The sequence below is a fragment of the Camelus dromedarius genome, chromosome 19 (assembly GCF_036321535.1).
Source record: "Camelus dromedarius isolate mCamDro1 chromosome 19, mCamDro1.pat, whole genome shotgun sequence".
Classification (NCBI taxonomy): Eukaryota; Metazoa; Chordata; class Mammalia; order Artiodactyla; family Camelidae; genus Camelus; species Camelus dromedarius.
Window position 1 is genome coordinate 11,531,318 of NC_087454.1, and position 15,031 is coordinate 11,546,348.

The 15,031-nt window shown below is 39.8% G+C and overlaps 1 protein-coding gene across 1 annotated transcript; it reads left to right on the plus strand.

The window, feature by feature from the left end:
• Positions 1–4,881: 4,881 nt before the first annotated feature.
• On the plus strand, positions 4,882–14,245 carry FAM8A1 (family with sequence similarity 8 member A1). The gene is made up of 5 exons (XM_010980101.3): positions 4,882–5,643; positions 6,793–6,913; positions 8,559–8,682; positions 9,176–9,315; positions 10,812–14,245. The coding sequence occupies exons 1-5, from the start codon at positions 4,965–4,967 to the stop codon at positions 10,954–10,956; spliced, it is 1,209 nt and encodes a 402-aa protein (XP_010978403.3). The 5' UTR covers positions 4,882–4,964; the 3' UTR covers positions 10,957–14,245.
• The last annotated feature ends 786 nt before the right edge of the window (positions 14,246–15,031 follow it).

The following is a 15,031-nucleotide window of genomic DNA, read 5'->3' on the forward strand; positions in this document are numbered from 1 at the left end:
CGAGAGACACGAGCTCATGGTCCTATCACTCCAATAGACAACACTTTTTAAAATTTCTTTTAAGCGTATCTCTAGACACTATAATTTAGTCTTGCTCTTTAATTTGACGTCTTTAAAGTCTCCTTTAAAATAATGGTTTTCTCCATTCTTTGTCTTACAATTTATGTATTGAACTCAGCTGTTTGACTTGTAGGGTTCCCCAGAGTCTGGATTTTGCAGATTGCACACTCATGGTCATTTCAATATGCATGTTTGTCCTCTGTTTCCTGTAAATTGGCACTTGGCTCCAGAGGCTTGATTAGACTTGGGTGTAATCCATTTGGTGATACATTATTATGAATTTATGTATTTAAACATATTTAATGTGTTTCAGTCCCTGTTACCCTTATTGAAACTCAAATTGTCCCATCTTTGGCCAGTGGGGCCCTCTTCAGGTTGGCTCCAGGGTCCTTTGGAGATGACCTTAGAAGTCTTTAATAGTTCCTCTGCTCTTAGTATGACAAGGTATTTTATGTTCATTCTATGTATTTCCTGACCCAGACCTAGAATCATCCATTTCTCCAAGAAGTCCTTGTTTCCTTTGGTGGGACTTGGTATTTCAAGACCGCGGACAAGGTGATAAGGATGATCATTGCTACTGAAAAGATGCAGGAAATTAGATAGAGCATTCAGACTAATGATAATTACTTGTTTTACCCCACATTACACGTGCATTCTCAAAATAATAATAGTAATATTAGCACCGTCAATACACTGAAAAGTGTAAAATTTTTTGCTGATGATCTCCTCAGAGCCCCCTCCTGCTTTGTAGTCACTTGGTACTAATGTTCAGCATATAAATCCATCTCAGATTATACTCTTTGACTCTCAGCTCCGAAATCTTTGCTTGCTGTGCAGTAATGGAGATGAGCTCTGTAAATGCGTTTCCCAAGCCAGCTGGTTTGTTAGTCTTTGTCAGTAGAGGACACTGTTGGGCTACAGGGGGAGGCACTGGAGGAGGAAGAAGCTTCTCTTCCTGATTCTCTCATGCCTATGCACTTACCTCCTTGGGCTCCTGCAGAGTGTGTGGTTCCTTTCAGCAGCACCCAGTAGCCAACAACAAGCAGCGACTTCCCACAGCAGCGTCCCCCAGCACACCGCTTTTTGGGTGGCTTCAGAGTGGTGTGCTGCTGGCAAAGCACCTTCCTGGAGGTGGCTTCTCTGGGCACTCTGCAGTGAATTCTGCTGAAGGCACCTCCCTGTGGATGGATAGTTTCTCCAAGAACTCCAGAGAGAGGGTTTCTAACAAGTCCCACTGAGGCCACAGCAGTGAGCCAGTCATGCCCTCTCCAACAAGGAGATGGGGGGACGTGTTTCTTGGTCACTCTATTTCAGTCCTAGGAGTGGTGGCCGCTCCCTGTATCTACTGTTCCTATATGGTAGGCGTTCTCTTTGCCTTTTACTAGTCAGCCCCCCTTGATTCCAATTCCATTAATAATTCTTCATAGTAAATATTCTCTGTTCAAGTTACTGTGTAATTTCTATCTCTTGACTGGACCTTGACTGAAAGAAACCCTCATTTAGTCTTCATTCTAGATGTAACATTTAAAATTCACTAACTGTCTTTCTGTCACTGGCAGTAATTTTGGTTGCCAAGCCTCATTCTCTAGTAGATTTCTCAGGAAGAATTAAAATGAGTAACAAACATTCTGAGTTCTTTCATTTTGCAAACAATATGCTTTTATGCTTGAAAGCCAGTTTTGCTGGATTCAGAGTTCTTGGTTCTCGTTTTCTTACTTTGACTATTTTAAATGTTTCACCATTTTCTCCTCACATGAAGTGTTAATGTTGAAGTGTTACGGTAATCCAATTTTCTCTCATAAATTATTTTTTTGGCCAATGACAATTTTTCACTTTACATTCTTTCAAACATAAAGTCTAGTAATTTTACTAGAATACATTGTTCATTCTCAGTGTTTTCAGGTATACCAGTATACTCTTTCAGTATGAGGTTTCAAAGACACATATGAATATGTACATGAACCTATATAAATAGAATATGTATATTCTATTCCAGGAAAATGTGTTGTATTTGTTCTGTTAGCTAGTTTTGGTTTCTTTATCAGGAACTCTTTAACCATACATTGGATCTTCTTTACCTATCTTCAATATTTATCTTTTCTCAATCATTTCTACCTCTTTCTATATTTCTTTATTTAAAAGCTCATTTCCAGGGGGTGGGTATCGCTCAGTGATAGAGTGCATACCTAGCATGCACAAGGTCCTGGGTTCAATCCGCAGTACCCTGTTTAAAAAATTAATAAATAAACCTAAAAAAATTACCACTCTCACTTTAAAAATAAAATAAAATCTCATTTTCAGATTCTAGTTCTCTTGGGCACCATCTGTTGTTCGTTTACTCCTGTGTTCCTTCTAGTTTAGTATTTTCTGAAACCACTTTTTGTCTTAATTCTCATTCTTTCCCAAGTTGTTTATTTCTGAGTTTTTCTTATTCTGATTTATTTTGCTCTTTCATGTCTTACATACTTTTCTGAATGTCTTGAGAGTTTTGATCTGATTTTTTCCAGCACTGACACTATACAACTTTCTATTTGTGGTTTGATCCCACCCTCTTGTATTTGGGGGTTTGTAGAGTTAATCTGTTATCTAATTTTGTTGTAAACATTGTCACATGCATTCTTGGTTTCACTATATAGTCTGTTTTTATGTAGTGATTCATGGAGATTCAAAACTCATGTACTGCCATCTTTCCAGAATCCATTTATGTCTTTGACTCATGAATACTTCTCTTTATATCCCTGAGATTTCAATCTTTCGCTGAACATGATGGGAAGGGATCAGAATATTGCTTGGATTGGCAGTGGTGCATTACATCCTCATTCTTGAGTGATGATTTACTTGGTTATAATGGTCTAGGTTGTCCATAGTTTCCCTTTGTACTATATATATTCCACTATCTTCAGCCTGCTTTTCACTTTTGATAATTTGGCTTCCAGTCTAAATGTCAGTTCTTTCTAGATAGGCTATGTTTTAACTGCTGCTATTAACATCATTTTTCTCTTTGCTTAAATTCATCATGTATATGTTACATTATCTGTATGTGTTATTTTCCCAAGACTTGATGTGCTTCCGCAATCTAAAGAGTCATTTTTCTTCAATTCTAGAAAATTATTGGCCATCTTTTTTTCTCTCCTTTGGAATGCCTTTTAGATGTGCTGTTGAACCTTATTATATTATGTAGAACCTCTGAATTTGTTGGTTACTTAAGGCAACAAAAGTTTTTGCTTAAGCCAGTTAGAATTAGTTTTTTTAATCACTGAAACAGAAGCACTCTTACTTTCTCAAAAGCAAAGTTAGAGAAAAACAGATGATTCTCGAAGCTATTGTTTGATTATCCCTAACTAGATATCCTTGAAACCTAAACTACTATGAACTTTTTATGCAAGTCAATAAATTCACTTACTTTTCTCCCTTAAATCAGTTACAACTGGATTTCTGACGATTGCAACCTAGAGTCCTGATTCATATAAATGTCTACTACATGAGTGACACCGTGCCAGGTGCTACCTAATCGGTGGCACGGAAAACAAAGTCCATATGGCCAATAACCACGAGGTTTCACACTCATTTCGTGCTATCTTCATTTCTTCCTGCTTCTCCTGCCGCCTCCACCCAAACTTGGAATGCATGTTTGTTTAAACGTTACAACTTCCTCACAGTTGATTTTTAAAACCACATTTGTAAGGGTAAATTTTCTAGCTATAGGCCACATGATCTTTCCCTTATTTTGGATTCACATTATACTGGTATTGTCTTAAGTAGGTCAAGTGTTTCATGAAAATTTTTCCCTTTAACCAAATCATTAGCTTCTTAAGGGCAAAAGTTACACCTTTTAAGTCTCCCTAGAGCAAAGTCAAGAAAGATTTGGGACATCATTATTAATAAGTATACCCACAGTACTTGTCCCTGTGCATCTTCTGTATTGTACTGGGGACACAGCCATTCCTATCGCTTATAAGGACTTAGGGTAGGTATGTTATAATAGAAATATGTAAGGTGCTATATATATTGTTCAGAGGAAGAGGAAATCACACCTGGGCTAGGATACACAGAGAACACTCCAAAACCCTGGGATGTAAACAGGCGCTTGCCTTAACAGAAAATAAAGGAAAAGGCAGGCACCAAAGGTTGAGACAATGGGTCTGAGGAAAGGCACAGTTTTGCTGGTGTTAGTAGGCTTATCTGCAGCAATGGAAAGTTAGATTTTATGCACACAGGTTGGCTTCAGGATAACGACAATCTAACTCTTAAATCAGCATAATCATTCTTTTCTCTTACAATGAATATCTCTGCAGCTGAGTCATACCATCTTGATAGTTCCAGTTGAGTTTGGTTATTCATTTCTTATCCTCTAAGGGTATATGTCTTGTATCATCTTGAGTACAAATGGGTGAGGACCAGTTAATTGGAATGAATGCAGGCGGAAATAAGCAACAAGCCCTGTGCCTAGAGACCAAAACAGTCGCGGCTCCGTAATAGAAAAGGCGGTGCTGACCCCTGGGACCTCTCTGGGAAACCCTCTTCCTCCATCAGCTGTTTCTCCAGGGACAGCCTGAATCCACGGATTACCTGGAGGAGCCTCAGGCCTTAAACTTCATTAAAACTGCACGAGGTAGGGGGTGGAGGAGGGACGGGGAGAGGCGGCAGTGACAGTCTGCACACAACAATCGGTAAGAACGGAGGACCCCGCGGGCCCCCGAGCCGAAGCTGTAACACTCAGCCCCACTTCCAGGCCTCACCTCCTTGCCCCGCCCCGACGCTGACGAGGGGAGGGGCTTCCGCTTCCGGTGGCGGATTGTTGACGCCTGCGGCTGCTGCGGTGGCGACGGGGCCGCTGGGGAGGGGCTAGTGGGGGAGGGAGACGGCGCAGTGACAGGACCTCCGAGGGTGCTGCTGGGGCGACGATGGCAGAGGGGCCGGAGGAAGCCCGAGGCCGCCCTCCTGGGCAGGACGACGGCGGAGGGGACCACGAGCCTGTCCCTTCCCTGAGAGGCCTTCCTGCCGCCGCCGCCCCACGCCCCCGGGACGAGCCGCAGGCCGAATCCCCGGCCGCTGAGGAGTCGGAGCCCCGGCGCGAGCCCGGGAAATGCGGGGAAGCGGGCTCCGGCTCCGGCGCGGGGCTGCAGGCGCCGGCTGGCTGCGAGGCGCCAGAGGCCGCGGCTCCGCGCGAGAGGCCAGCGCGGCTGAGCGCCCGCGAGTACTCCCGGCAGGTGCACGAGTGGCTGTGGCAGTCTTACTGCGGTTACCTCACCTGGCACAGCGGCCTGGCCGCCTTCCCCGCCTACTGCAGCCCCCAGCCGCCCGCGCCACCTCTCGGCTACCTCTCGGGCGCCGGCGCCGCCGCCCCCCAGGCCGCGGCTTCGCCGCCCCTCCAGCTGGGCTATTACAACCCCTTCTATTTCCTGAGCGCCGCGGCTCCTGGGCCTGAGCCGGGGGCGGCCGCCGGCATCACCACCCCGGCTCCGGTAGCCGGCCTGGGAGCCCGCGCCCCTCACGTGCAGCCTTCGGCCCGGGCCGCCCCAGGAACGAGGGGAGGATCTGCGGCCGTTTCGCGAGCCCCGAGCGAGACCGGGCGGCAGGCAGGTGAGAAGGCCCTTCAGGGAACGAGCTGGGGGTCGAGCGGTCAGGCTGTTCACCGCTGTAACTGCTGCTGCTGCTCGCAGTGGGGTTTCTCCGCGTGGATCAGCTGTCGTTGGCTAAGGCCTTAAATTCCCAAAGTAAATTTAGTGAACTGAAGCGAAGCTATAGTTCCTTTTTCCCTTAGACCTGGCGCTCCGAATTGATTCCCTTACTCCCATGACTAGTTGTTTCCACGTGTAAAAAAATCTTTGCTCCTCAAACCGTCCTCTTACCTCTATCTCCACGCTCTGAAGTGAGATTCAAATCTTAATTCTCAGACGAACCCACTTTGGGAGGAGGGCAAGTTTTGACTGGTAATGCTGGAAATAATCCAGACGTGGATTTATTATATATATTACAGGAGATATAACATAGGTAAAATGTAGTGTGTATGTGTGTGTGTGTGTGTGTGTGTGTATATATATAATTGTTATGTATTATATATTAGGGACAAAGGAGTTGACGGTTGTAAAAGGAGATTTACATGAATTCAAACGGAGTTTTGAACCTTTGGGCTCTGGCTTAATCTTCTTTATTGTTTACTTTTGTATAGGAATTAGAATATTTTGAGTTATTTACACTTATTATTTATTATTTAGGCTATTTTATTCAGGCACAGATAATATGGGACAAGACTTAGTTGCCTGAATTTGATTCAGAATTTAGGATGGCAGCTTGATAATCATTAGATTTGTTACATAGAAAGCAAGACAAACTAAATGAGTAAGGGCTGAGATGAAGAGCACAGAACAAATGACTGTTCTAATTGTCTATTGATATTTTGCTAAAAACTGTTTTTGTCATAAGCTTGTAATCATCTGAATTCTCATTTGAATCCCCAGTGAAATGTATTGAGTACCTTAGATAATTTATCTGTGAAATTATCTTTAAACATGAAGAGGGTAAAAACAAACTTTAAACTGCCCAGCAAATAGTGAAGTGGTGTTATATTTTAACATATATTGGAGTCAGTACCAATATTTGTTGCAAAGTTACAGTTGCAAAGGTACAGTAAGTTGTACCTTGACTTTATATTCCCCATTCATTACTGAGCTTGAGTTCCAAGGCCTATGAGCAATTAGTTTTCCTAATTTTTTTTTTTTTAATTTACAGGCAGAGAGTATGTTATACCATCGTTGGCCCACAGATTTATGGCAGAGATGGTGGATTTCTTTATTCTCTTCTTTATAAAAGCAACCATTGTCTTAACGATTATGCACCTCAGTGGAATAAAGTAAGTTAAGGCCATTTACAGAAAGGTTTTAATGCCTGCTATCTAGAGATCCTTGCTTTGTTAAGTTCTTTTCATGCCTTGCAAGTGCCTTTATGGATAATCTGTGTGCCAGTGTCAACAATTTCTTTATAAGAGCTTTGTCAGCTTTGTTTTCTTGTTGGTTTTAAGAAATAACTACAAAAGAGAGAAAAACACTTAATAAATTCTGCAAGATGTGGGAGAATTTCACCTATCAAAAGTAGGTAAAATTAGTTCCCAGTTTCAGCACCAAAAAAAAATAAAGTAGGTAAAAGGAATTTCCAAACCTGGTTTAATTTTATTCACTATTTTCTTGGGCCAGTTACTAATTTCCCTCTTAGAATTGTGTTCAGAGTGGAGTGTCTGAAGACAGAAGCATGAAGAGTTTTTGATATATGAACTGTTAATAATCAGCTAGGTGGCATTTCCAAATAGTGTTGCTTACACTATCAGGCAAGTTCCAAGTGACCTGCAAAGTGAGCCATTTACTTGAATAAACTTCCTTTCAGCTTAATAGCAGTTATCACTTGCTAAGCGCTTTCTACATGCTCAGCTCTAGGGATTCTTACTTATTAATCTTGCCACCATTATTAAGTAGAGGTTAATACCTCCATTTTATAGAGATTGAAGTTTGTGCTTACAGGAAAGAAGTTAAGCCCAGAATTTGCAGAGTTACAGAGTAGTAAGTGGCAGTCAAGTTCAAACACTGGTAGTCTAATTTCAGGGCCCTTGCCCTTCCCTGTCTCTCCCTCCCTTACTCCCTGCACATCCAGGCAAGTATCCGTTTCTTTCTGTTCAATCTCCTGAATAACCTTCAGTCCATACCATTTCCTCTTCACTGTCAGAATTCCATTTTCCATCATTTCTTCTCCCTAGTCTAGTCATCACTTGCTTGGATTACAACACAAGGCTTCTAACTGATATCTCAGTCTCCTGTCTCCTGGGTTATCTGAATTTAGTCTCTGACATAAAACCAAAGAGATCATAAATTCTGATTCTGCCACTCTCTTGCCTTAAAACCCTTCAATAGTTTCTCACTGCTATGAGGACAAGTCTTAAATGTCTTCATGTGTTTTAACAGATCCCCTTATTTCTTAATCACTGTCACCTCTCACACTATTTGAGCCTCAACTGCTTGCAGCTTCCATCACACTCCTGGTTTAAGGCTTTCTCTCATTAGTCCCTCTCTCTAGAATTTCTCCCTTCTTAGTCTGGCTAACTTCTCTTCATCCTTCAGATCTCCACTTAAATGTCATTTCTGGGAAGCCTTCAGGAAGTTAGGTGTGCCTGGTATGTTTCCAAGTACCTTATAGTTCCGTTATAGCCCTTATCCCACTTCATTATTATTTATTCTGCTTTCCCTGCTTGGTTAGTATCTCCAGGACAGCAGACGCCATGTTGAATTCACTTACCCTTGTGTCCCCAGGGCTGGTACAGTGCCTGCTCGTGATAGTGCTGCTTATTTGTTGAATAAGCTAATGAATGCTCTGCAAAACTAGATGGCTGGAAACGTAAAAATTAGTTTAGGATTTCAGTTAAAGTTTATGATTTACAATAATGGGGAAAAAAATCAGTGCATCTGCTCTGGTAACTAATTCTTTATAAACCAAAACTTTGTTTTGTGTAGGGATATCTCTAAGTTTGCTATGCATTATATAATAGAAGAAATAGATGAAGACACATCAATGGAAGACTTGCAGAAAATGATGGTTGTGGCTCTTATATACAGATTATTAGTTTGTTTCTATGAGGTAAGCTACTGACTTGAGCAAATACTAATGTTTAACAATCTAATTTTAAATTATCAGCCCAAGACAAAAAAGTAATGTAAATTTATAATCATGTAATATTTTATCAAATGTCTATTTCTCCCAAGTTTTAACATAATACTTTTCAAGTTAAAACTTTCTGAGTGGAGATGCTTCACAATTTTTTTGTAAGGCATTTGAGTCTTGTCCAAAAATATACTTGTAAATTGGTTGTGGAACTTGAAATGGATTTTTCCATAGAAACAGCTTGCTAAAAAATGAAATGAGTCATAGAGAAGTATTACTGTAGACATCTTGTGGTGTTGAAAATGTTAGACACCTGCAGAAATGCATTAAAAGGTAACCCTTTGAGTACGCTATGAAATTGTTTCAGCCTGAAAATTCTGAAACGTGAATCATATGGCAAGAAAATTTACCTTTAAAATTGGTGTATTTGCGCCAGTGAACTATTTTAAAATTATCCTTCTTTCCTTAGATAATTTGCATTTGGGGAGCAGGTGGAGCTACCCCAGGCAAGTTCCTGCTAGGGCTTCGAGTGGTGACATGTGACACATCAGTGCTTATTGCACCAAGTCGGGTTTTAGTGATTCCGTCCTCAAATGTTAGCATTACAACGTAAGTTCTTTTCTTAGCTTGATCTACTGTGTACTTACAAAAATAATTTTGAAGTATAGTAATCAGTATAATTCATAACTTACACCATTTGATACAGTATTTTTTAAGATGTTGGTTCTTCATGGCATATAACAGATGGTAATAGTTTACTCAATAAAAGTTTGAGTGTTTTCAATTATGGTGTAGACCCCTCTTCAGTATACATTTTAAAGATTAAGCATTTCATGAACTGTTAAAGTCACGACAGTGAGAGGCTTCGGGCGTGGACGCCGTCCCTGTCGGTGCCCCGCGCCTAGCTTTCCTGGTGTCTAGGGCTGTGGATGCTGGGTTTAGTGACTTATCTGCCCTGAAGCCTCCATTTAGTAATACCTGTCATTATCCCATCTTGAATTGGCAGTAAGAGTTCTGACAACTATACGTGTGTGCACCCTGCTCCTGCTCTTAAGTGCTAGCACTTGTAATACCCCCAGTACTCATGGCTAGCTGTGGCATCTGTCTCTGGGGGGAGGTACAATGGTGATCATGGAAGTTGTGGAGGTGAGTAGGTGGTCACTGGCTGAGCAGAACAATACGGGCTGGAATTCTGCCAGCATGATTCAGCATTAGGTTGTTACATAAATGTAAACAAAAGACTCTAGAAGAAGCCTTGACTTCACTGACATCTTGAAAATTCCCTTACGTTTCTGTGATTATAGTAATCTTGGCTGTTACTTTTATGGCTAATGTTTATTGAGCACCTCATATACCAGGCACTGTTAAAAACACTGCGTATGTATTAACTAATTCATTCCTAACAACCTTGTAAGATAGGTTCTCTGGGCACTACTACCCTTTTTATTACAGACGTGGGACACAACTAGTAGTTGGTAGAAATGAATCTGAAACCATCTAGTCTGGATTCAGAGCTCACTGTGCTTTTCTGCTGCTGTTCACTGCACTGAAAGGCAGAAACACAACACTAGTAGGATAACTTTCCATTGAGCTATCATTGAAAGCCTTTTAAAGCATTCCTTAATCACAGGACCCCAAAAAGAAGAGAGCTGATAAAAGAATACAGAAATCTGAAATGCTGATGCTCTTCATAGAAGGTAGAAAATGGGGCTGCAATAAGCACACTCAGTTTAGAAGACAGTGAAAACACACGAAAAGTAAAGAGATACTAAAAGTAATGAGTGACGATAGGAAAGGTAAGTAAAGGGGAATGGCTACTCTCTTCTGGCAAAATACTATAAACTTTATTTCACATTCTAAGATATACTTACTATGGTCTTTCATGTGAAAGTTCTAAAGTCTAACTTTTATGTTACGAAGGCTTTACAACTACCCCAGGTAGTTTGATCATAAGCATAATGCTACTTGAAAGTTCAGATACCAAAGGTAAAAATTCTCTTAATTGTGCTTTGACTATGTTTTAAATATATTTTGAACTTGATAAAATACTACTAATTAACATGTCATTGGTATACATCTGATTTTTTTTTGCTTTAATTTTTTAGGTCCACTATACGAGCTTTGATCAAGAATTTTTCTATTGCTTCTTTTTTCCCTGCTTTCATCACACTGCTGTTTTTTCAGCATAATCGAACAGCCTATGACATTGTAGCAGGAACCATTGTAGTAAAAAGAAATGGGGTTAGATGATGCCCAAAAAAGCCCTGAATTCCAAGCTCTCTGGAGTAATGCAAGACTAAATTATGTATCAAGGCCATCAGTCTCCCTGGGTTACATTAATTGATGATTTAGAAATTAAAGCAGTCACTCCAGTGTGATGCAGGTGACTATGCTGAAAGTATTGCTTTTACTTGAATGCCAAAGAACTTTCCCAGAAGAAAAACCTGTTAAATACAAGTGTTAAAATTTTTAGATCCAAAAGAAGGCAAGTGGTGTCATAATCAACGACAGTATGTGCTTTTTTAAGATCTGAGGCATTAGAATTTGCTGAAAGCATTTTCAGCTTTGAAATTCCCAAATGAAACTTTTAAAATTTATTTTGGTTTATCCCAGAATGATGGAAAAATGTCCAGTTGTGTTTTGTAAACACATTCATCTTTTAGTTACCACTTCTTGGGGAAATTTTTGTCTTTGCTCTTGGGTGGGGAGGGAGTGGGGACACAAATTGGATAATCCATTTAGCTCCCATCCTGGGAGGTGCTGAGTTAGCTGTAGGAGAAATGGAAAAGTAAGGCCGGCTTAGCAGTGCCCTAACCTGAAATTTTAAAATCTGTACTGCAGTTTACTGCAGGAATGATGTAATTTCACAACTATTAAGTATTTGGGGGGCAAGTTTTGCATGATGATGAAAAAAGTATTAAGTCATATTGTGCTATATTATTGATTTTTTTTAAAAGAAAAGGTTAAGTTAGTGATTGCTTTCAATGGGGTGTGGGGTGGTGAGTAAATTTTCTCTGTAAATTTAACTTTAAATTCATGTGCAAGTGTTTTCAAGTGCCCTGAGTCATCAAACTATAAATATGTGGGGGAAAATTAACTTCCATCAAACTGTTGCATATTTACTGTAAAACTATTCCCAGTATGTACGCAGCATGAAGAAAGTATTGTTAGTGCTTCTCAGTGTTCTGAATATAACTTCTCTTTATATACAGGATATTCACATACTAGTTAGTTTCCTTTTCTTACATTGTTCCATAACTTTGAAACATCAAGGATTAAATAACCTTAGTATTTCATGATTAAATAAATATTAGGAGTTTGTGAAATACTAGCAGTTTTCGCACTATGGACTGACTATTCTCTGTGACAAGGAAGAGCAGCGTTTCCAAACATTATTCTAAGTAAGTTCTTTGTTTCTGTGGGCCAACAGCTCATTTGGGGCCTGCCAGGGATGACGTTTAGAGAAGGAAATGTTAAGTAACACTTTGTCTATTATTATTTTAATTTATTATTCTGTTGCAAATTGGTAGTGTGTGTGAGTGCTTTTGTTGCCGGCCCAGTTAGCAGTGCTGAGATAGACCTGAACTAGAACTTGTTTCTTAAGCATTTTCTGCATCTGATAGTATTTTCTAAAAACAAAACAAAACAAAACAAAACAAAAACAAAAACCCACTAAACTATAATTGGACAGTTCATAACTAGGTTGCTTACAGGATCAATCTAGGCTTTATTTTGGTCCTAATAGCAAATACATTTGCTATTACTGTATTAATTTTTAAAGTGGGGTGTTTTTTTTTGACATTTAAAACTGAAAATATTCGTATTTGTTTATAGAAACCTTAACAGTGTCCTTAATACCTTTTTTTATTATGAAACTTCATAAGCCATGTTTTTCAAAATAATTTTATATTAAGTCCATCACAGACAGCCTGTTAGATAAATGTGTCAAAATGTTAAACAGATGATTCATTTGTAGCCTCTGGGAAGATAAAAGTGTCCTACTGCCGTTCACGGTGAACAGACCAAAACAACCCATTTTTAAAATTAGACTAGAAATTAGGAAGTGTTATACACATTAGCATTGGCGTATATACCCCTTTGCCCTGATTGGGAACTTAAGTTGAAATGTACCCTTTTGCCATGCAGTTCTGGAATACATCCTTAATGTATAATTTTCTCTCAGGTCATATGGATGGTTCAGCACCTAGGTTATTTTTATTTGTATAGTAAACAAAAAGCAAATAATGTAGTCCAGTCTGTTTTATACTTTAAAATATTGCACATTTGCTATACACAGCGATTCATATTAGCATCTACGTAGGTGCATTCAGCTCAAGTTCAGGATTCAGGTTAGACCGTTTAGCCCTGTCAAATAAGAAGTATTATATACTTTGCCTTTACAACAAAATCCAGGTCTGTTTCTGCACTTCGGGAGATTTTTGATTCCCAGATTGTTGAGGGGAAGAAGGGGTTGAGGAGAGTGGAGCCTATTTTTCAGTATTTCACGTATTTCATTTATAGAAATGCTGACTTTTCTGTGTCAACACAGAATTCTCATACTGATGCTTTATAGCCTCAAAAGGCAAAAAGAAAAGTTGTCTTCATAGTATAAATATTATTCATCATTTTTACAAAATAAGGGAACAAAAATTAGGAGTCATGCTAAGAACACAGCTTGAATACAATGAATAGGCCATACATGAAACCACAGAACAGGCAGTTCATTTAGGCATCTAGAAAATCTATGCATTACCAAAAGTAGCCTGAGTGGCTTGTGCACGTTGAGAAAAGTCTGACACACTGAGTGCATCCTGGGCCTCGGTAGGTGGGTTTGAGTCATGGCAAGCAGGCCATGCTTTCAACCTTATCTGTGACCAGAGAGAGCCAACACTTCCGACAGTCATATGGCACTGGTTCAGAAGTTACTTCCCACCAAAACATTCACCTTCCAGTTTCACCCAAATACTTAGGATTGAAAAAACATATTTGAGGGCTACTTTGTCTAAATTTATAAAAATGAGTTGTTTCAAATGACAGTAAAAACTGTTTTAGCTCTAAAAGAAGGATTTGTTCCCTTAAGTGACTTGAGTGTTTCACTTACGCATAAATACTTCCAGTAAAAGGAAGGTACAAAGGAGATGAAAGTTAATTTAAACCACTTGCTACTTGAATAAAAGGACATTTTTAAGGAGTATGGGGAGTATTAAATATTTTCATTCTACACTCATCCCTATGAAAACAGTACTGTTTCTTTAAAAAAATATGCCTGAATAAATAGCAGTATTCCTAAAATCTGACAAGTATTTCGGTTACTCGCAATTTCCCACCCTCCAGAACCAAAGGCCAAAATCTTTGCAATATGTACTTGCCTGGGTGAAATTCCTCATCTCAAACTGTTTATTTCCTTGCAGTTCATTACAGTAGGGCTTGAGCCATAAACAGTATCTGATGGCCTGCCTATAAATAAAGTTCAACATTCTATTTTTAGTAATTTGTATGCCACTAATTTGTATTGTCTCAATAAATACCTGGTCTCCAATGCTTGTGTTCTGCCTGTTTCTTTGAGGTTTGCTCTACAATCACTTGCTTCCAAATACAGCTTGCTCTAGCATCCTCTGCCTTCAGAAGAGTGCTGTCAGAAATAGAGGTCTATCCAAAAAATCATGCACTTTGAAGATACATTCTTTTAGCAAGTCATTTAGAAGTTAGCTGTAGATGACTAAGCTTTTAATGTAATGTTTTTAATGTTCAACTAACCCTATCCTTCCCTTAAACTTGTTAAATCTTCCCAGCCACTGTGCAAGATATTAAGGGACCCATACTACACATGAGGAATCAGAATTCACAGTCTCATGGCAGGTAAAAGACTGAGCTGGGCAATGTAATCCTAGTCTGATTTTACAAGCACCCCCCATTCTAACCTTTACAAACTAGGATAGACTAGAAAACAGGTTCCTTAAGAAGGATAAAGATAATAAAGGATAAACTTAAACGTGGTTAAACTATGGCCTGTCTCAGTCCTGTAGACGATGTGTTGTTTGTTAGAAGCTCAGCCTCCAACTACACATTCTGGAACCACAGTGGACTTGAGGCAGGCTGCCCTGCATTACAAGGAGAGGAAGGCTCTGACGTGGTGTGCTGCTGGTGTGTGTAGCTAGCCCCAGCACAACTTTACTGTACCAACTTCATCAGTTTCCACTAAATAGGCCAGCAAATGACGTACTAATACAATTAAACACAAGTTCTTCCTCAAGGGCTGCACCAGGAAGTTATACAGCCTGGTTACAAATTGTTAAAAGTTGGTTCAACACTTAACAAGGGGCAG

Coding starts and splice junctions, on each gene's coding strand:
- FAM8A1 (XM_010980101.3), top strand. CDS start 4,965: ATGGCAGAGGGGCCGGAGGAAGCCCGAGGCCGCCCTCCTGGGCAGGAC. Junction 5,644..6,792: donor CGAGACCGGGCGGCAGGCAG/GTGAGAAGGCCC, acceptor TTTAATTTACAG/GCAGAGAGTATGTTATACCA. Junction 6,914..8,558: donor ATGCACCTCAGTGGAATAAA/GTAAGTTAAGGC, acceptor TGTTTTGTGTAG/GGATATCTCTAAGTTTGCTA.